The sequence below is a fragment of the Gallus gallus genome, chromosome 1, assembly GCF_016699485.2.
Source record: "Gallus gallus isolate bGalGal1 chromosome 1, bGalGal1.mat.broiler.GRCg7b, whole genome shotgun sequence".
NCBI lineage: Eukaryota > Metazoa > Chordata > Aves > Galliformes > Phasianidae > Gallus > Gallus gallus.
In genome coordinates, this window is record NC_052532.1 from 65,167,565 (window position 1) to 65,189,357 (window position 21,793).

A 21,793-nucleotide genomic window follows, 5' to 3' on the forward strand; every position below is an offset into this window, starting at 1 on the left:
AAACAAACAAACAAATTAAACAAAGCAAACCAAAATAAGCCACCACCTGCGTAGTTGCCATGCGCACCAGGCAAGTAAGTTTCTGCCCAATCATAACAAATATTTTCTATTGCTCCTGCAGTATATGAACAGCTGCGATCTTTTATGAATGTATCTTTACTCTCTGCCTCTATCAGGGAAAAAGATCACCTTAGTTTTACAAATGAGTAACTGAGACTTACCTAAGGTTACATGGAAATTGCTGCCAGTGCTGGCAGTGAAATTCAGCAATTCTGAGTCACTTGGCTTAATTATGAGAGCATCTTTATTTACTTTACATAGCCGACCTGCTTGGCTTCAGCATACTGTGCTGAAAGATAATTCTGTGCACAAAGAAACAAAGAAAGGCAATGTGATGGTGCAAAATTGGGTAGGGATGCAGAAATTCTGTACCTACTCACGAACTTGGATCCAGACTTCTTTCTCACCGAGGGCAAATCCTCTGGCCATGCTTTGTGCCAGTTTCTGTCTATACATTGATAGTAATGTTCCTCATCTTTGCAATATGTTTTTGTGATCAATAACTCTGACACTCTTGCTGGATAAATAGCCTGATGGGAAACATGCTATTCTTAAACCCATTTTTAAAAGTCAACAAAGTTAGATAATTAGCTTTGATGTATTGCCTATAGTTTGAGAAGAAATTAATGAACAAAGTTCACATCCTTCCTGGTTTTTGTTTGTGTTCTTCTGTTGTTTTGTTTGGTCTTAATCTAGTGTCACCTGAAGTTTTGCACACTTGTATTCAGAATCTATTTTGTACATATATATGCATATATAATTTATAAACATACATCTATACTTTTTCACCTCGAGCTGTATAAGCTTTCAATAAAGCTAAAGTGCTGCTGGAAAAAAAAATGCCTTGAGGAGTGAGGTCTGGGCAGCAAAATATATCTACGTTAAATTCTTACTATGCAGTTAAACTAGACTGTAAATTTGCATTGCTTCAGCTAACCTATCTGCGAGAAATAATAGATTCTATTCTCCAGGATGAGGTAGAATTTTTTACTTCTCAATGACAATATATAACTGAAGTGAAAAATAATGAAGAAAGTCTTAATGCTGGAAGAAATGTGTTTATATTTCTGTAACAAATATACAAAACTTTACACAGAAACATTTCCATAAGAGACAGTCAAGAGACTGAATGCTGCTGAAGTGAAGAGACTTCCTAGATTGTTCTTGTCCTACAAAGTCCATTTTCTACATCTTTTTTTTAGTTCCATTTCTGAGTGAAATTGCTATCACAATAAGTTATTGCATCTTGGCTTTGTAAATATTTAACTAGTTTTGGAGTGTTGTGCAACGTTGAGTTTCAAATTGGAATTTCTTTTTTTTTTTCTGAGTTTGGAATAAGTCTCATCTTGACAAACTTGTCAGATACAAACACAAAAGACAGTAATCTCTGCTAGTACTAGGGCTGGCTCTGGAAAACAGGGAAGTGCAACGTGATAATATTGATCAGGCTTATATGTGTTAAAAACAAATAAATGAAAAAGCATATTAGATATTCATTGTCAGGTGATGTGGTTTAGTACGACTCTTAAGCATGAAAAATTCAGATTTTAGCTATCACAACAGATCAGCTGTCTGCTTCTAATTCTGTCAAAATCGTATCATGAAAACTCAGGATATTCTTTAATTAAGATCAACCAAACCTGAACATCCTTCATTCGTTACACCCACATCATCTTTATTTCTGTAATTGCTATGATTCTTTTGCTGAGCAGGTTTCCATATTGTTTTCACAGGCAGTGCTGTACAACGACCGCTCCGTCCTGGAGAACCATCATGCTGCTGCTGCCTGGAACCTTTTCATGTCGAGGCCAGAATACAACTTCTTGGTCAACCTCGACCACGTGGAGTTCAAGCATTTCCGCTTCCTTGTCATCGAGGCGATTTTGGCTACTGACCTGAAGAAACACTTTGATTTTGTTGCCAAATTCAATGCCAAGGTAACAAGATCCATTTGGATTTCTGGTGGGTGGTCAGAAAAGTTTCTGGGGCTTGTTAGCATCACAGTAAAATGACTCAGAAGCTTGCTGTGTTGCTTTTTCTTCTGAATTTCCTTTCAGCTGCTATAAAGCATTCTGATAAATATTAATCTAGCACTTCTGTTGTCATTTTTAAATTATTTCGATTTAGTGCCATAGCTTCTTTATATGGTTGGGTTTTTTTGTTTGTTTGTTTGTTTTTTCCCAGAAGTTGGTTTAAGGCAGGCTCTGTTGTCCTGTTGATAATATACAGAAGGACATTATGAAAGGCTAATTTACCCTGATGAGGATATTATGCAATATGGGACAATTTCATAACAATCCCACTTACATCCCACTTTTCATCATCATCATTTGCTTGTTCACTAGCATTTTATATGTATTAGCAGAGCACTCAGGGAAAATAATCGGAGGTGTTACCAAGTTTCCATAGCATCTGAATACTTAATGTGACTTTTTATCTGTTTAATCATACTGTTTTGTTAGCAAAACACAGAAATCATAATGATTTTGAAATTCTAATTTGAATGCAGTGAAAGGATGATCCTTCTCTCCTACTTTATTCCAAATGGATATTCCCCTGAGAAGGAGATCACTAGAGATCTTTCCTTTACACTCTGTTCAGGGAATATAAAATCACAAATCTGGGAATGTATCTTAAAAATTATTGTACAGTTTCAGTCTAGTTTCAGTTTATTGGAAATTGCCACTTGTCAGGTTACTTCAATAAACTGTCACCCATCCAACTGTAAGTACATTACCTAAATAATATCTGCTTGGGAGCTGGTACTGCCTTCTCATTCCTTGAATAAAATCAAGCACTGTGTGTTTCCTTTCTTCGACTAGGACCTCCTAGCTGATTTAGTGACATACTTATAATGTTTTCTTGCAGTATTGCTTAGGCTGGACCTGTACCCTGAAAGTTAGAAGCCTACAAATGTGTGACTGGTTTTGTTTTTCATTATCCTGTAACATTTCTCTTTGTTAGGATCCAAGAAGGTGTAAAACAAAGGCCTTAAATTATGATCCAGAGTAGAGAGAGAACTTATTTGCAGATCCATAAACATCTTAACACCCTCTGCACTTCTGTTCCTGATGTTCCAGATCCTCCTGGTGATATTAGAGGGGATTTTCTTTGTCTTTTAAACCCCAGGGCTGTTTTCACTTGTTTAGTTTAAAGTATTGAACTTTCCAGCAGATTCTTACCTGTCAGGGTTACAGTGACAATGAAGCACAGAGAATTTAGGCTGTCTGGATATAGCCTTTGGTTTTGACAGTTTGGACAAAATAATTCATTTCTGTGAGCATAAGTAAAGAATGAAAACAAAACAAACAAACAAAAAAAGAACAACAAAGAAAATACAACAAATAAGCTAAACCTTGACAGAGGTATAAACTGTCCTAACTGTAGAAGAGGACAAGCTTGACCAGCAGTAAATGCAGTGTGATAAGCATTAATTAGGACTGCTGAAAACAATATTTGTCTTAAATCTATCAGGACAACAGTAGACATGATCACTGTGTAACCAAGCATGGTGATACCTGAGACACTGCAGGTAAATAAGAGAAGTTTGATGTATCACATCGTGCTAACTCACTATAGACTTGTAAGGACAGATATTTACCTCCTTCTTTGTCCTGATTGCTTGAATAACCAAATGGCCATGCTTGGAATAAAAAGTGGAGGAGAAGGTTAAAATACTAACCAGTGTTTGTGGCCGACCCTAGCTTTCCCTGAGCAATCACTGCCTTAAAAGAGATTATTTGTGGTTTGTTAGAAAAAAACTCTTTTGGACCAGAGTGTTCTCAGACAGCAGACCTCACACGTTTCTTTGGGTGGAGGTGTTGCAACTCCGATAAATTGAGCTCTAAATGATCATGTATTGATTGAACTGCAGTTCATTGTACTGGGACCACAGCCAGAGATACTGTAGAAGTCAGTATAAACTCGTGTAATGTAAGCATCCTCCTACCACAGAACCTTGCAATCTGGAAAACACCAACAAGAAATAATGAAGGAATTTCACTGTCTCTCACTTTGGTGATATTAATGTATTGGAGAGGTTACTCTCTGACACTAGTTATGTTAGATCATATATTTTAGTAGCAAAACCCTCACCATTGTGAACCCACTGCTGCATGGGGCAGGGGACCTGGTGACTGGAAACACATTTCATTTAGTCATAGCACAACTTTCTATCAATTTTTAACTATTGCAAGCTTAAAAATCAAAGCTATGTTACAAGGAGGGATTTGAGTTTAAAAAATTAAGTTGATAGTAAAATAAATCCCTCCCCACTAGGAGATAATCTAGATGAAAAAGCTGAGGTGAGAAAATGTGGCTAACAGCAGCAAAGGTTGATATCATTGACTGTTTGGAGATGGAAAAGGCTGAAGTCTTCACTGCTTTTTTTGCCACAGTCTTTTCGGGTAAAATGTAGCTTCAGAAATCCCACATTCCTGAGATGTGCAAGAAAATCTGAAGCAATGAAGGCTTGTCCTCAGTGAATGGGATCAGGTTAAACAAACTGGCATACACAAGTCCATGGATTTGATAGGATGCAGCCATGTGTATAACTGCTTCGTAGAGGGAGTAAAGTAGGTGGAGCCAGACTCTGCTCATTGTTATCATGTGATGAGACGAGTGACAAAGGCCCAAACTAAACTGCAGGAAATCCCATTTAAGAACAGGACAGATTTGCTTCCTGCGAGAGGGATCATATACTGGTATTATTGAGATTGTTGAAGATACTCAAAACCCAACTGGACACAGTCCTGAGTAGCCTACTCTGACTGGCCCAGGTTTGTGCAAGAGGAGTGGACAAGATGAATTCCAGAGGTGCTTTCCAATCTCAATCTTTCTGTGACTCTTTGAAGGTGGCCCCTGGGCTTTAGAGAAGTTGATAGCACACAGCACATTTTATTGTGGGGAGGTATAGGAAAAAGTAAAAAGGATAAAGAAGTGAATCCATTCAGAAAAACTTACATTTAATAGGGAAGTAAGTCTGTTACATCCATCTTCATGCTGTAACAAAATCACTGTGATGTTTGATCGTAATTTATCTTTGTACAATAATTAGCTAGTAACTTTTTGGAAAATGTAATGGAATGGTTGTATTTTTCTGTTTTCCTAGTAATGCTTTCAGACTGAGACATTATTTGCTAAATATTAATTTATCATAATATATCTCAACATTTGTGATTTTTCACTTATTTTTCTTTTTATAGATTGATCTACAGATTACAGATGATTGTAAAGTCCAACCTCAGCTTAGCTTATCTGCTTGCACTCATGATTTTGTTAAGCTGCTGAACAGCAAGATATCCCAGAGCATAATTTTATCTGTGAATGCATTCTTACCCAGGATTACTGTCATAGTTTTCCTTCCTCTATCTGCTAGGTGAATGATGATGTTGGGATCGACTGGACTAATGAGAATGACCGCTTACTGGTTTGCCAAATGTGTATCAAACTGGCTGACATAAATGGGCCTGCAAAATGCAAAGACTTGCATCTACAGTGGACAGAAGGCATTGTCAATGAGTTTTATGAACAGGTAAATAAGTGCATGTCCAAGATAATAACTTCTGTCTGTGTGCTGTGTGCTAAACAGTCCTGCAGTATGCTAGTGCTGGCGCTGAGTGAAAATTGCAGAGAACAGGGCTGATGGAGTTGCCTAGATTTGAACTAGCCCATCCTTTTGCTGGACCAGTGACTTCCAGTGCCATTTGGCACTGAAGCTTCTGATGTGTCCTCAAAGTATAACTTTTTGGTGAAGATTATTATAAAAGTAAATAAAATAAAAACAACACATGGAAGTGAGATTTCTTTGGTCTGTGCTTCAAAATTGAACTTTCATTCATTGACTTTTCAAGATACCAACAGGTTTTTGACCAAGTAACATTGTCTGTCTTTGGCTTTTGGAAAATTGAGGTTGCCAGGAGGTAAACTCAGGCGATACATAACTTCACGGAAACTGAAACTGTCCAGATTCTAATCTGTGCTCTCAAATGTAGATACCTGTGTTGTGTTAATGCATTAATTCGCATAACAAGATTGGTTAAGGGGATTTTTTTTTAACTGAGGTGACATTTAATCTTGACATGTCTACTCAGCTGAACACTCACTGGTATTACCAGAGGCTTTGCTGTTATAGGGGTGAGAAAGAGTAGCAGACTTTGTACTGCAAGAATGTTCAGTTTTCTTTTATGTCATAGGAGGAAGGAGATAAAAGTCTCCATATACCTCTCCTCCACTTTGCCCTCTCCCCCCAAGAAAAGCTAGCAGAAAGCTTTCTGGGAAAGATTTATTGCTTCTGAGTAATGCCTGCTTTGATGGGGATCATTCTAGTATTCCCAGGAAAAAGTTAATTATGACCAAAAACCAAGAAGAGTTCTTTGTTTAAAGATATGAGTAATAAGGACAAAATCCATAAAAGTAGGTCAGTGAGATGGCTGGGGCTAGCCATCTCACTGACCTACCTATCCTAACCTATCTCATGATAGCAGTTCAGTCTCATCCCCTGCAAACAGATGGATGACTACAAGGAGAATGAGCTAAGAATCAAAATCAGCAAACATTCCTGAAAATAATGTGAAGAAAAAAAGTAAACATTGGTTTTCCAACTTTCACATTCAGTGTAAAGTGCAGGTCAGTGGTACTGGGCATCATTTTGAATAGTTATCAACTAACATTGCTGTTAAATTCATGCTATTGGTAGTGGGTCCTCTTGCAAGAGAAGTGCTGTAATTCAATTAAGCATTTGATGTAATGGTACTGTCATAGTGTCGTGCTGGCATGCTATGGAAGTGGCATTCCAGTAGGACTATTTTTCTTTCATCATTTTTAATTGATTTGATGTGCATTGCTCCTTTTTGTGTCACATTTTTTCTTCCATTCACGTCAGAGCAATTACCGCTATTTTTCATCTCCAGGGTGATGAAGAGGCTAGCCTGGGCCTGCCTATCAGCCCTTTCATGGATCGCTCTGCTCCTCAGCTGGCACACCTCCAGGAATCCTTCATCACTCACATTGTGGGACCACTATGTAACTCCTATGACTCAGCAGGGTTGATGCCAGGAAAATGGATAGAAGATAGTGATGAATCAGGAGACACTGATGAGCATGAAGAGGAAGAAACAGCAGAAATGGAAACTTGTGAAAATGCTGAATCCAGTAAGTCACTCACACTTGTTCTATTCTTTTCTTTTCTTCTTTTTTTTCCAACAGAAGTTCCATACTCTGGCCAAAAACTAAACAGTCAAATTGTAGAAGCACAGATCAGGTTCAAGGTGAACTTCTCAAAAGTTAGAGTGATTCAGTACTGTCCCTGGTGAAATCATCACAAAGTTGGCCACATTGGCACTTCCTCTTCTGTATCTCATCTCATGTCTAGAAAACATCAGCTTTCATTGCCCTAGTGTAACACTGATATGCAGCCTTTTCTCTTAACAACCTCACCTTTCCTCTTCTTCCCTACACCCTTCCGTGGCCTACTGAATCTCATCTCCATCTTCTGTTGGGAAAGCTGAGATGTGAAAAAAAAAACGGTAATTACTATAAGTCATATTAGGAACTAAAACTAAAACATTGGTCTCCTGATGTGCAGAAATGACTTTTATTCTCTAGTAAGATTCAGGAACATTTAGTTTAATGTTACTCTTGTTAACACAGACACACACATTTTAAGTTTAGCAGGATAACGTGCACAAAAATGTTGTTGAGAACAGCAAGCCTTAAATAAGCATGCATTGGTTTACTTTAACACCTTGTGATCTACCAGATCTTCAGGATCATCACTGTAATAGCACACAGAACTACACACTTCTATGGCAGATTCAGGCTAATGGAACTGCTTATCAGGGGGAAAGCTGTGAGGCTGGTAACCAACAGAGACCCCAGAGCGCTGGAATTAATGTTGCCATATTAAAAAAGAAGATTAAGGATGTTCTCCTCACTTATCCATTCTGAGGTTTTGCCTTACTTTTAAATCCTTAGTCACCATTTGCCTCATTGCTGTAGTCTTTTTTGTATCTCTACAAGTTAAACAATCCTGCTTTTAAGTTAAAAGCACAGAGCGTTAACACTTGTCACTTTGAAAACAGACCATTTTTTAGTCATCTTCTGTTTTCTTTTCCATGTTCTACCCTGTGATAATATTTATTATTCATGCTGATGCTTTTAGGCTCTGTATCTTTTTCAAAACCCTAAAAATAAATGTATCAAAAGTTTTGAAATATCCAAACAATTTCTTCCTCCTACCTTCTTACTGAATGTGAGGTACGGTCTCAGTCATACATGCATGTTAAAATCTGCTTTCCTCTGATTCCCTGCATTTTCTGTGACTGTGTGGATGTTAATTACATATCTACAGAATCTTTTGTGTGGGTATAGTCATTGGAAATCTTTTCCTATGATCAACACAGTTTTGGATGTTATAAATTATTCCCTGTGAAATAAAATAAGAGGTTGAGATGTAAGTTGCGTAGATATTAAGTGTTGTGTTGGTGGAGATCTTTTTCTTGATGGAGATGCCATTTAGGTAGATGGCAATATAGTTTTTGCAGAAAACGTAGGTTCTGATAATTCCCTGAAGAAGCTGAGTTAAATTTAGAGCTATAGAACTGAAGGTAGCTTAAAATTGGTTATTGTTTTTATCACTATACAGGGACATGTAATTTTCCCAAATTTTTATTGCAAGGATGCAAATTAAACAAACTCATTCTTTGGTTATTAAGGCAAAATTTAATGCCACAAGCAAGTGCTCACTGGTCTCTGAGGGAGCAGCAAGATGCAGGGTCACCCGGGAAACGAAGGAGAGAATGTCCTGCTGTGGCATTGGCAGAGCCAGGGGCTTCTTATTAGTGCTAAACCTGAAGGTTTCCTACAGGGAACCAAGGGCTTTCTAATGAAGGATTGAGTTGGATTTGGTCTGTGCTCAGTGAAAAGCTCTTTGTTTCCAGTTCAAAAGCTTCAAGGGCTAAATGTTTTGGACCCTGACACAGACATAGTTTAGGCAACCTGCAAATACTAATCCACGCAAATTTATTTGGTACAAAACATTCCTCTACATCACCTTCTTTAGAAAAAGAAATCAGCAGTTGTCTTTGGAGAGGTTATTACTTCAGTTCTATGACCACCGTTGCCAATGGTAATGATCGGGAAAACTTTTCAACCTTTATAGTTTAAGCTAAGAATCTTCTCTTTCATTTTTGTGGTGCGTTGTGTTGGACAAGCTATAGAGACACTGGAAAAAAGACACTTCTCTTTTTGTGGTGAGGTACATTGTGTTGGACATGCTACGAAAACACTTCAGGCAGCAAAACGCTTGTGGTGCAGTTGTGTCAGGGTTCTTGAGAACTAACAGTGGCAAAAGCATTCTGTAGATTAACAGGAGGAGACTGCTTCAATACCAGCAATAAGCAAGCTCCCTACTAGTATTTAGCTGCACGACCACTTCATCAGAGGTCAAACTCTGTCACTGGAGCGGTGCTGTGCAAAAGCTTTAAGGTAATCTCTATTGCAGTGATGCAGCAGTAAATCTCTGTCTTTGAAAAGGCAAGGCAGGAACATGTTCCATCCACTGATTACTAATGCTCATTAGTTTTCCTCCTGCTCAGACCTAAGGTAAAATTTGAGAAAACAAAATCAAGATTATTTTTCCAGAGTGGTGAGCAGAGATTGGGGATGAGGGATTAATGTGGGTGTATAGAGAAAGTTGCCCACTGTCTTGAAGCACTTGATTCCAAGAAAGTGAGTGGAAACAGCTCAGAAACCTTTCTTGTGCACAAGCATTCAGGCACTAGATGTCTCTGTGTGCTGAATGGTCAGGGATGGCACGCAGACTATGGCAGGAGAAGACTGGGGTTCAAACAGTGCAGGAAATCCGTGTTCTTTCGCAGAGGTCTGGGAAGACATGGCTGGCTGAGTTTATAAGAGAGTTTAAGTTCGCACTTTTAAAAATCAGCTGGTGCAGTCCCTGTTTGTCATCATGCACCCTGTCTGCTTCCTGCACCTTCAGTCCATTCTCCTTCTTCCCTCACAGAAATCAGTACACTAACATCACATGGTATTTTACAGGAAAGAAGAAGTTCAAGAGGAGGAAAATCTACTGTCAGATCACTCAGCACCTGCTTCAGAACCATAAAATGTGGAAGAAAGTAATCGAGGATGAGGAGAGGTTAGCTGGGACAGAGAAGCAAGGCGCGGAGCAATCCACACTGCACCCATCTTCAGAACAAATTCAGGCCATCAGGGAAGAGGACGAGGAGAAGGGGAAGCCCAAGAGAGATGAAGAAGAGAACACAACTGTAGAACCGAACCAATGACAATATTTACGGCAGTATTTTAAGACAGATTGACTCGTGCACAGACTCTTTCTCAAGCCAGCACAGCATTTAGACACCACACTGTAGAAGTATGGGATTATGCGCCTACAGCTGTTTAATTTGTTTCTCTTTCCTTTTTATGGTGAGGTACATTGTTTAAACTCCTGTGCTCAAGGAAGCTTTCACACTGCTACACCGGCTTTTACAGACTTTCTTTAAAGAGATTTGGGGCGGGGGTGGGGAGTGGAATTATATAAATATATATATATATATATATGTAGCCAGGGTTTTTGGCTGCGCACTTCAGCAAAATACATTTAATGATACGTTATGGTCACTGTGATATTTACAGAAGGAAGTTATCTAAAGAAATGCTGTTTCTAAAGCACATTTGCAGTTAACAGCGAGGTACCAGTTAAGTAGCTTTTGCTCTTAATACTGAGGGATAAAAGTTCCATAGCTTTACATGTATCCTGCCAACATATATGTGTATGAGGGGGGTGCTCATGTGTGTGGGTGGATACAATGTCATATAGCAGAGTTTGAGACTAGCTGTAGCACATCCCAATACATGACAATGAACAGGAGGCCTGAATTTTAAGAATTTGTGCCCACGAGGAGGCTGGAGCCCTTTGTGAGGAGCTCTGCATTCCCATACTCCTCTGAAGACCGGGCTGCATGCTGGCTGTGTGACTTCAGCTCATCTTCCTTCTCCTCCTCCTCCTCCTTCAGCACCTCCCGAACTGCTGGCAAAGGGATGTGCGAGGGCACTTATTCCAGGAGGGTCACAAGGGGTTGTGCAGCACGCTGCCTGTGAAGGGCCCTGACCCTCTGTCCGCCTCTGAGTGCAAGAATGGCATATATGTTTGAGCAGGAAACAGAAAAGATCAAACGTGTGTGCGTACGCAGAAACTAGAGGCAACACTGCCATCTTTCCACCGAGACCTTATGCCTCCACACATCAGTGGCCAAATATACAATATAAGAGTGAAGCTAAGCACCATCTCCTGAGAGCAAAGGAAGGGGAGCGTGGAGATCATGCTCCTTCTCAGAATAAAATCTGAACGATGCATTTGGAGAAGGGTTGGAGAATGGTGCCAGTCCTGCGCATGTCTCAGCAACCACTCACAGGAGCTTCGGAGAGCTTGGATTTCAGTGCAAGGTGCTGGCTGGGAGCAGTTTGTTGCTGGTGTTCTGCCTAGAAGCAGCATGTTTGATCCCACCAGTGTACTCAATGTTTTTTTTCTTTTTACTTTTCTATTTCAAGTGAGAGGAAAAGATCGGTCCTGTAGAAGTGCAGATCTTTTTGTTTTGTTCTGTTTGTTTTTTCTCTGTTGTTTATGCTGTGAGCCAAATGTCTATTTAAAAGGTAGAATATTCACTTTCAATATTTTATTTCACGATATTATATTTGTCAATGATTAGCTATCTAGATGTAAATATGGAAAAATTTTTATGGGTTCCTGTAGATAATGATATCTTTAAGAAAAAAAAAAGAAAAGAAAAAAAAGGAAAAGTTTTTTTTTGTTTTGTTTTTGGGTTTTTTTTTTTTTGTAAAGCTAATTTTTTAAAAATAAATACAAAGGCATTTTTATATAGTGTAGCCATTTTCAAACCCAACAAAAAGGTCTTAAGTAATATGTACAGACCCTTCTGGGAAGCCACTGGTCTGCAGGGTCATGGCTTTTACATATTAATGCTCTTTGGGACTGGCAACACCATCCAGTACCACAACATTTAGAGCGTTTTCTTTTTCCCACAAGAAGAGCTATATACATATATATGAATATATATATGTGTATAAAGCTCAGTATCTCTCAAAAATGATTAGACTACGTATTCTCTTTTATCCTAATCCTACAGCCCCTTGCCAAGAAAAGAATTGCTTATGGGAGTAAGAAGGCTTGTGAAAAGAAGAGTTTGTAGGAGAAGTCCTTTCTATGTTAAATAGCTGACATTGCATCCATCACTTTTTGCCATTGTTATGCATCCACTGTACTTCATGGTCCTATTGATACCTTCCCTAAAACATTCTCTGTCAAAGCCAAAGTATGTTGTCACTTCAGAGAATCTCTCTGCTTTGCATTTCTGATAGAATGAGATTTGCTGGAAGAGAGGAGTTTGGTTTCTCACCAGTAGAGATGTTTGCATTTGGACAGAATGACTCTAGAGCGAGGCTCTGGATGCTCATATCAGCAGAAAGATTTAGACAGTGGTTTTCAATGAAATCTGAAAAACAAAGGTCGAAACTGAACTACTGTTTTAAATTGAAAGGATAGAATTCATTCACAAGAAAGAGACATCTCACGTGTTCTCCAAGATCCCAGCAAATCTCCCCCAGTTCCAGCTTGCACCATTTCACAGTGCAGTTTTATTAACTCAGGTCTTTTACAGTGAAGGATTGCTGACAGGCTTAAAATCAGATGATCTTTGATTTTATCCCAACTGGAAGCAGTGCCTGCAAAGAATCAGAAGTAGCTGGAACTGGTTAAATGGGTAAGAGGTAACATTTTATTGCACTCCTATAAATACTGGTAGAAGCCAATTTCTGCAGTGTTCACTCCTTATCAGTCTGCATTTCTGGCAGGAAACGATCAGGGAATCCCAAGGTTGATTTACATATAACACAAAGAAATGCCAGAGAGATTTTTGTATCAAATGTGTGAATACAGTTTTTCACTTGTTTTTTTTATTATTATTATTAGCTATTGAAGCAGGCTGTTTTTCAGTGGTTGGAGTTTTTGGGTTTTTTTTATGTACTAGTTTCTAGTCCAAAGGAGGCAAAACTTTTGAGCTGCAGTTGCAGCAATGTTTCTGAGGCTAGACCTTGATGGTTTCCCACTTTGTGCAGTCCTTTGGTAGTGCAAACCCCAAATAAATGACAACCTGTGCAATATTTTTGGAAAAGAAAATTGTATTCTTTCATCAAAGCATTCAGATTTCGGGTAGGAGATTTTAAATGTTAATATGAGTTTCTGTAGGTATGTTATGCAAAGGGGTTGGTTAAATGCTAGAGAAAGCCCTATCTAGTGTTTTGCAGTTAAAAATAACATGAGCCATACATGAGAAATAAGTTGTGGGAATTTACTATGACAAAGGAATTCTCCAGTGCTCCTTGGAGCATTTTAATTTTGCTTATTCTGTGAACAAAGTCCCTTACAGAAAGCTGGCGAAATGGCTATGGGTCACCAATGCCTGCAACCTCGTGCTGGCTCTCAGAGTAAATGCCTGTCACATTCAGAGTGTGGGTGGTTCCCAGGCAGCTGTGATCAAAGAATGCATTTTTCACCAATGCAGGTATAGTTAGTCATCAGTTTTTACCCTGATATCATGTGTGAACATCTCTACATCATCAAGTTATAGTCTCAGATCACAGTAGAATTTGCACAGAACGTTTTGACTGGTGGTTTGGGGGCTTATACTCCCAATGTTCTACTGTCAGAAGTTCTGAACATTCTGTATGAATGAGGAAGGAAGATAAGTCTATAATGTTTCAGATAGGTACTTCTAAAAGTATCATCTGGGATCTAATCAAGTTCCATTCCCAAATCCTCTTTCATGCTTTCCATTCTGGACTTTAAGATCATCTGTTTTCTTTAGAAAGGTCTCCTTGAGTCCTGTCTGCCATTTTAGATACAGTCTGGCCCGTCATTCCTTCCATCTATCCATCCATCCTTCTGTTCCTACCAAACTGAGCACTGGTTTGTGGTACAGTCCATGAGGGTTGTCCAACCCATGCTCCAGCCTGGGCACCTCCAAATCCAGTACTGCATCCATGCTGAGCCATGAACTGAGTAGGTGTGGGGGGTGGCTGTCAGTTTAGGTACTTGACAGCCTGGGACTTGGGATTTTAGAGAGTTTTGTCCATTTTCAAAATGAACCTGGTTATAAATGAGCCAAATGGCTGGGACCCAGAGAAAGCACTGGGTGCTCGATCAGCCATTGCCCTAGTGGGATGCACTCAATGGTCCACGTGTGGGAGAGGCAGTACAGGTGTGCTCCAGCTCATGCTGAAGAGAAACCATCTAAGAGAAACAGTGCTCAGTAGGTTGGAATGGCAGCAATGAGTTTGTGGGCTTTCTTTCTCAGAAAACAGAGGCTTTTGCCTGCTGGAAAATCTATGATTCATAAAAGATTTAGTAGTTTCAATTGCTTTTTCAAGCACTGTTATAGTTGAGAAGTTCCTGCGTCACTGTTGAAAGCAGAAAAAGTTCAATATATGCATGAACAAAAGAATCTCAAGCATCCCTCTGCCATATGGGCAGATGAAATCAGCTGCCTGCATCTCCTATCTGCTGCAGCTGACAGGCAGTGTGAGGCTCAGACCCAGATATTGGTCTGAGAACGTGGGTGTTCCTCAGCTCAGCACTGCTGTAATTAGTCCTTGAGTTGTGGCATACAGGGAGAGAATCAAGAGTGGCCATTCATGGGAAAGAGAAAAGAGAAATGTAATACAATATGAAAAAAAACTTTGTGCAACACACTAACTTTCCCTTTTCTTTCAAAATCAAATGTAGCCCCATTGGAGTGAAGTAAGCCTAGGTTTTCTGGGGTTTTAATCAGTTTGATGTTGCAGCATTAGTCAAAATGGTGGCAGCATTAAAGGGAACTGTTCCCAGTAATTAGGGAGGATAAATCTTTTTTTATTATTATTATTTTTTAAGTAGCTCAACAAATAAACCATCCTTTGACATCTGAATGGCTTTTATTTATTTTACTATTTTCTAATGTTAGTAGGAGTTAAAGCCTGGAAATCTGAAAGGAAGGAGGAAATGTGTCTGATGCGTTCTCAGTGTCAGGCCTCCTGAGGAAAATGCACCTGTTAAGTGTTACCACTTAACAGTGTTGGGGGAATAACTGAAATCGAGGTGACAGCTATCTTAAGCAATCATTGGAAGAGATAGCAAAAATATTGATTATTAAAGGCAAACCTGGAATTAGAGCAAAATAGCACCAGTGCACTTGAGAACAACTGAATATGATAAATCTTTCTTTGAATTTCATCGCTTTCATTCAGCAAAACAACATTCCTCTGGAGGTAAATCAAAGCAGGGCTTTAGCCCATGCTGTGGTGGTTATTGAATCCCAGCGTCAGAGGCAGCAGTGCGAGAGTTAGCCTCCATTTACTTCCCAATTATGATTTATTCAGAGGCTTTTAGTGTGATTTGCCTGGCAGGCAGGTGATTTTTGATGAAAAACACATCACGCCTCCTCAGCAGGGTGCACGTGTCACCCGCATGAAGCCCTGCCTTAAGCCTTGGGGTTATGGAAGCCCCTCAGAGCTGGCAGGCAGCAGAGTGCTGGCGTTTTTCTGGAGAACCCTTTCCCACAGTGACAACAGGGCAAAAGCTTGAGCCAGTTCACAGTACTTCTTTGATAAATCTGAACCAACAGTAAGCACTTTGCAGCTTGAAAGCCTGCCAGCAGCACGTGAGGTGTGTGCAGCAAGTCCTGAGTGTTTGCACATGTGAAAGGATCCTTTCATCAAGGTGATGGGGTTGGGTGTAACCAGTGGGCTGTGTTGGCGGGCTGTTGAGCTGAAGTATGAAGTAAGCCAAGGAGGGTTTTAGTTTTTCGGTTTTCTGTCATCTAAGAAAGCTTTTCTGAGTGCTAGGGGAGGAAAACAATTATAGCATTTATTTCAATTGAGATTTTCAGGTGGCTAGAGCGTGCAAGTCCAGTACGTCAACTGGACAAGAGGTGAGACCTATGCTGGTTATGGTGGTGTGTGAGATCTGGGCGCTGAGGAGCATGCTGGAATTTACAGGCATGGGAAGTGGTGTTCCCAGCAGTGAACTGGGTGGGAAAGTGCAAGTGGTTCTGCTTTCCAGCTGTGTGGAAGCATAGAGCAGAGGAAAAAGACTTTGTCACAGCCATGAGCTGTGAATCCTTTATGACTGAAATCTCCAGTGCTGGCTGAAGAGCTACAGAAATCCGCTCAAACAAGCAAGGGGCAGCATGAGTCATGCCAGCAACGCAGGTGTGAGGCTGCCGCCTCATCCTCTGGCTCACAGAGGGTGAGCAGCACGGTATGAGGCATGGAGAGGAGCAAATGTTGGGTGTCAGCAGGCTGTTGTCAGAGCAGCTGGAGAAATGCCTGTGGTGATGCAATCCCACCCCTTGCCCACCTGGCCATGGCTGGCTCAGCACCATGGGCTTAGAGGCTTTGCTTTCCAACACTGTCTTCCTTCACCACAGCAAATACTTAGAAAGAGACCATGCTCATTGCTTTAAAATATTTATTTAAAAGAGATCTGTTTTTTTTTTTTTTTTTCCATTGATCCCAGTAATTTTTCCCCCGTGCTTTTATACAAAGAAAAATAGTTCTGTGACGTGAACAGAGAGAAAAGAGTTAGGGATCACCATGCCTGTCCGTACTTCTGTAGGTAGAAGCATGTTGTCTGTTCAAGCTGCCTTTCCCTTCTGAAGTTCCTTCCTGATTCTGACACGCGATGATTCAAAGCTGTGTTTGAATGCAAAGTTTTCACTTTATGTCTTTATAAACCCAAATTAAGTACTGGAGATGGTATCAAAAAGATCAAAGGCGGCACTGAGAGCTGCTCTGTGGCATTGGTGGTGTTTTTAATATTTCAGCGTATGTTTGGTCGTTACTTTTCTAAATTTAAGTGCACTTTTCTTGAGTAATGGATGTAAGATGTCTGCATGACGGAAAGTAATTTAAGTTCACTTTTTTAAAAGATGTGATTCGTGCTGTAGGCTACGTTTGTTCAACAGATAACATTTTCACGGAGGGGTGGCAGTTTACTTTTTGTTAGTGCTTTCAATAGAACGTCGAAGGCATTTTCCAGCGGAATCACATTCTGAAACCTTTGCCTCAGCAACTCCAGCAGAAGGGGGACCTTTCAAAAATAACGGCTTTCCAACACAGTTTTTCCATCTGGGTAAAAATGTGCGAGTTTGTACATCACATACAAGCTATACTTCCAAAAAAAAAAAAAAAAAAAAAAAAAAAGCAAGCAAAAGAAAGAAATCAATGTAATTAAGAAATCAGTCCAGCAAGGTCAAAACACTTTCTGAATGAAAATGTCAACTGTGTTGATGCGTATGAAGCACTCAATGCCCCCCTAAACATTAGGGCCGGTCATTCAAGTCTTGTATTTCCAAATTCCTCAGAGGCCTACCAAGGCCTTTGAGTTGAGAAAGCCCCAAGGGATTCGACCCTCTCCTGTCCCAACCCACAGGCTTTGGCTCCTGCACTGCTGCCCTGGGTGCCGGGGCTCAGGCGGGCTTTATGATGCTTGCTCAGATCCAGCATAGCTCCAAATGAATCCCTCCCAGAATCGTTCACTTCGGAAGGTGAGAGAAAGAGGGGGGGAAATATATCTATTTACATATACGGCTTTTATATATGGCTGTATCTAAAAAGGCTTTGGGTACCTTTGTAATTCCTTTGCAGCAATATTTTGAAAAAGAACTGCCGACCAAAGTGGCAATGCAGAGAAGTGCCATCTCGTTCAGGATTTGTACACGCCAGTTTTTAACACAGTGTTCCTTTCACTAAGTACTGCATACGTTAATTTATATTTATATCTTGTCAATATTGTTGTAACCGAGCTTCTCCTTTTTAAACACTTCAGGAACAAGGCCTTGTATTTTTAGGTGATTTTCATAAATGGAATAATTCTTTTCCTTTCACTAGTATCTTGCACTCAATACATGTAGCAATACTTAATATATTCTCTTCACAAGTATTTGTTAAGTGATTTAGTTAATGGCTGATCAATGTTTTGTAAAAAATAGATTCTGTACAGGAAAAAAAAATCTTTTAGATAAACATTATTTATTTTTACTGTTTTGTAAGTTAGACACTATAATGAAGCTCCTTTTTGCCAGAATTACTGGAAGTGCCTCTTGGTAAAATGTATTATACAGTAAATATGTATTCAAAATTATTAGAAATACTTGTCACAAAATGAACAATGTGGATGTTGCAATGTGAAGACAAACATACAACATAAATATAATTCTGTGGTATCCTGTTTGCTGTGTTTCTTTCTCCTTTATCGAACAAACTCGCTCTCGGTGCTCAGCTTTTTGCTGACAGGCCCGGCAGGGGTGACCTGTCACCTCTCCAGACTCTCACCCACTCAGGCTGTGGGAGGACTTGAGCATGGTTTGTATCAGGTCCCACCAGCTGGCCAGCACCTGCTTGGAAATGCAGCCACTGTGTGACCCGCCAATATGGAAGAGGTATTTTACCCTTTCTCCAGCTCATTTTTTATTCTCCAGTTTGGGTATGGCAGGGCTATGTGGGTGCACATGTATCATACAGTCCTTCTTCTGAACTGTTCGTACAATAAAGCAGATATATGTTTAATTACTATTTAATCTGCCAGCTTTCTTTCCTGTGTGTTTGTGCCCTATGCTCATGTTTATTGGTACCTGATTATCTGTAACTTCACCAGCAGAGTTCTGTGCTATATTTCACTGATAAATCCCACATTAACTGCTGTGTCACTCAACTAATCTGTGCCTCATTATAAACATCCTTCTTTGATGAAGACCAGTATTTCAGTATCTGTCATCTGACTGCTTTTCAGTCCAATATGGACCATATTGATTGAATGCGCTCTATAGGGTATGGAACTATTTAGCCATAGTAATGCAGGGTAGCAAAGGCTTTCAGAGAAAATGAAATGTGTTATCTTAACAATATTTTCCTTATTAATCACAAAAGTAAAATCAGTAGGTGAAATTAATTTTCATGCAATTGTATTGACAAATATAACATCAGTCTTCAGTGAAAGATTTTGGTAGTTCATGGCACATACTACTATTGATATCTAGCTGGTTTCTTGGATCACTGTTTATAGTTTTCAAAAAAAAAAAAAACCATCTTACAGCTATCTAAAACTTTTCCTATTTTTTGTCTTAAGTTTTATTACCTACTTTCATCAAAGACCTGGAGAGCTTTTCAGCCAAGTTGTTTGAAATGGCTGCATACCGATATTTCTGGATCAGCTATGTAGTCAAAGCCTCTTTTCCTATAACTTAAATATTCCAATTTTTAAAATATGGAAAAAACATCAGACGCAAACCTGGCTGCCAGTTTTTAAGTCCCACCAGCTTATTTGTCCTCTGGCTTAAATTTGGAACAGCAAAAATGTAAGGAAATGCGCACCAGGCAATGATCAGGAAGGTATTAGTTGGGAACGGTCCTGATAGGAAAGAAAAATACAGTTATCCCTATTTTAACCGAAGTGCTCATAAGGCACTTATGCAGCTGGTCTGTCTCAGGCATTTAATAACTTCATGGTATGGAATTATTTAATCCAGAGGTTCACAGCTGCTGACCGAAAAGCGCACTGATGGAGTGACAGAGAAAAGCTCTTTTCATTCAGTGCTCCTCATCACAACGACGAGCCTACCAAGGTAAGAATGCACTTGTCTTTAGAAATCACAGAACTCTCTCAGGAGCTCTTCAAACAGCAAGAGGTTCCCATGGGAAGGGATGAGCAACAAAACACAGAGCAGAAGCAGTCAATCTGCTAATGAGACCACACATGAGCATGGCTCTCCCACTGCTGTGATAAAACATAAAGGAGACCGTGACGCACAGTCAGTAGAAGCTCAATTAAATGCTGCGTTTTCCAGGTGTTCAAATTACTCTCAATTGCTCAAGCAAATCCACTTTCCTAAAACCCACTTAAAGTGTTTCACTAAAAATAGAAAGCTCAGGGAACTGCTGGCACTCTGCTTAACAGTGCTTGCTTTATTTTTTTCCTCCGTTCAATTCTCTCACCCAAATCCTGTGGCAATAGGCATTATCCCTCGTGCCACCCTGGGCTCTCTAGATTTCATTGGCTCTTCATATAGAGGTATAGCAGCAAAGGACACCAACGGTCAGCTGCCCAACTTCTGGGTGCTGCCCTAGCTGATGGGGTGAGTAGCTGTGGGGCTGGCACCTCACACCATCTCAGGGAAGGTTTTAAACGCTCTGCACTGGGATCTCAAAAAGTGGCACATTCGGGAAAAAAACATTAAAGTCAGCTGCTTTGTTGGGCAGCTTCACAGTCAGAAGCTGATCCCAACGTTGCCTTTGTTCTTGAGCCACAGGAGAAAACATGCACGTTTAAAGTTGTACGTAAGGCTTTGATGATTTGTGTTGCACGCAGGCCAGCCTGCTGGTTGTCATCACCAAATAACGTGGGACAGACACAGATGTAGTGATTTGGAAGTCTGATGTGGATAAAAGGTTGCTGCAACATCTGCTTATCCGCAGCCAGGAAGAACAAAGTAGGAGGGTCCTGTTTGATCTGCATGATGACTTCACTTACAATGATTTTTGTTGTTGTTGCTGGTAAATTACTTCCCTTCACAAGCTTTTGCACATGGCAGTTGTTTATTACTGTGCTTGCCAAAGGCAGTGTGTTCAACAAACTCAACACCTTCAGTGTAATAAACTCTTCTGTTAAATTCTTTACACTTTTTCTTTCCACATTTTTAGCCCAAATCTTTGTGTTTAAACCTAGTTCAGAGAACTTGCATTACAGAAAGTGCTCTGGGATTTTATTAAGATTGATGGTGTTAATCCTTAGTGGTTGGCCAAATTCCAGTTTCTCTTATTCTGTTCTTCTAAACTAAAATTCTTCCCAGAGCTCCAGTGGGTAAACATGTTTCCTGCCTTGACAGCTGTGTCATGTTGCTGGAGCTCTCTTTCCAGCCTTTCAGAGCTGGGATCTTTGCAAAACTTGGTTCTACATAGGTATATATGATGATTGATAACGCTTGGTTTTACTCATCATTCAAGAAGGACAACCTCCTACCTCTTTTATCTGATCTTTTACCAGGTCACCTTCTGCAGCTGCATTGAAGATAATCTAGAGCCATTGAGTATACACTCCTGTATGTTATCCTAGGCACCAAACACAGAGAACATATGTAGTAAAGGTGGTATCATTCCATGATAAGGCTGCAGGAAGTACTAAATTGCACCCTACCTGCTATTTCTCTGAGTGCTTCTAACAAACAATGTGTATTATTTGTCTCTAGCTCTCTGATGTGGAAGGGATATGTAGGGTTTCTTCCGAGAGTGGTTTTCCTATTCATTTATGCACCTAACAAGAATGTTCTTTTGACTGCAATGAAAAGGAAAGTCGATACTGAGAAAAAGTGAATCCATAGCAATAGATGAGCATGGCTAAAGCAATAGAAATTATGCAGGCAGTGAAATTTTATTGCTTTATTTGTTAACTATAAATGTCTTTGTTGTATCTGCTTGTTGCTGGCTCCAGGCTGTTTTCCTAAGTATCACAGAAAGAGAAAATATAATTTACTAATGTTAAATTATACTAAAATTCAAGTACTTAGAGACATTCATTGGAAACAAATAGCTGCTTCCAGGCTATCGTCATGCTGTTACTTTTATTCTGGCAGCTGTTTTTCCAGACTCAACAATGGCAGGATGC

At 39.8% G+C, this 21,793-nt stretch overlaps 1 protein-coding gene across 4 annotated transcripts in view; it reads left to right on the forward strand.

Annotated features, from left to right (window-relative positions):
- PDE3A (phosphodiesterase 3A) overlaps nucleotides 1–18,364 on the forward strand; it is a 243,226-nt gene extending 224,862 nt beyond the window's left edge. For all 4 annotated transcript variants that reach the window (XM_015291846.4, XM_025141947.3, XM_046905076.1 and 1 more), the window contains 4 exons: nucleotides 1,794–1,997; nucleotides 5,438–5,593; nucleotides 6,972–7,212; nucleotides 10,117–18,364. In XM_015291846.4, coding sequence (XP_015147332.2) covers nucleotides 1,794–1,997; nucleotides 5,438–5,593; nucleotides 6,972–7,212; nucleotides 10,117–10,364 — 849 coding nt within the window. In that variant the 3' untranslated portion in view covers nucleotides 10,365–18,364. The remainder of the gene's footprint in view (nucleotides 1–1,793; nucleotides 1,998–5,437; nucleotides 5,594–6,971; nucleotides 7,213–10,116) is intronic.
- Nucleotides 18,365–21,793: the final 3,429 nt, after the last annotated feature.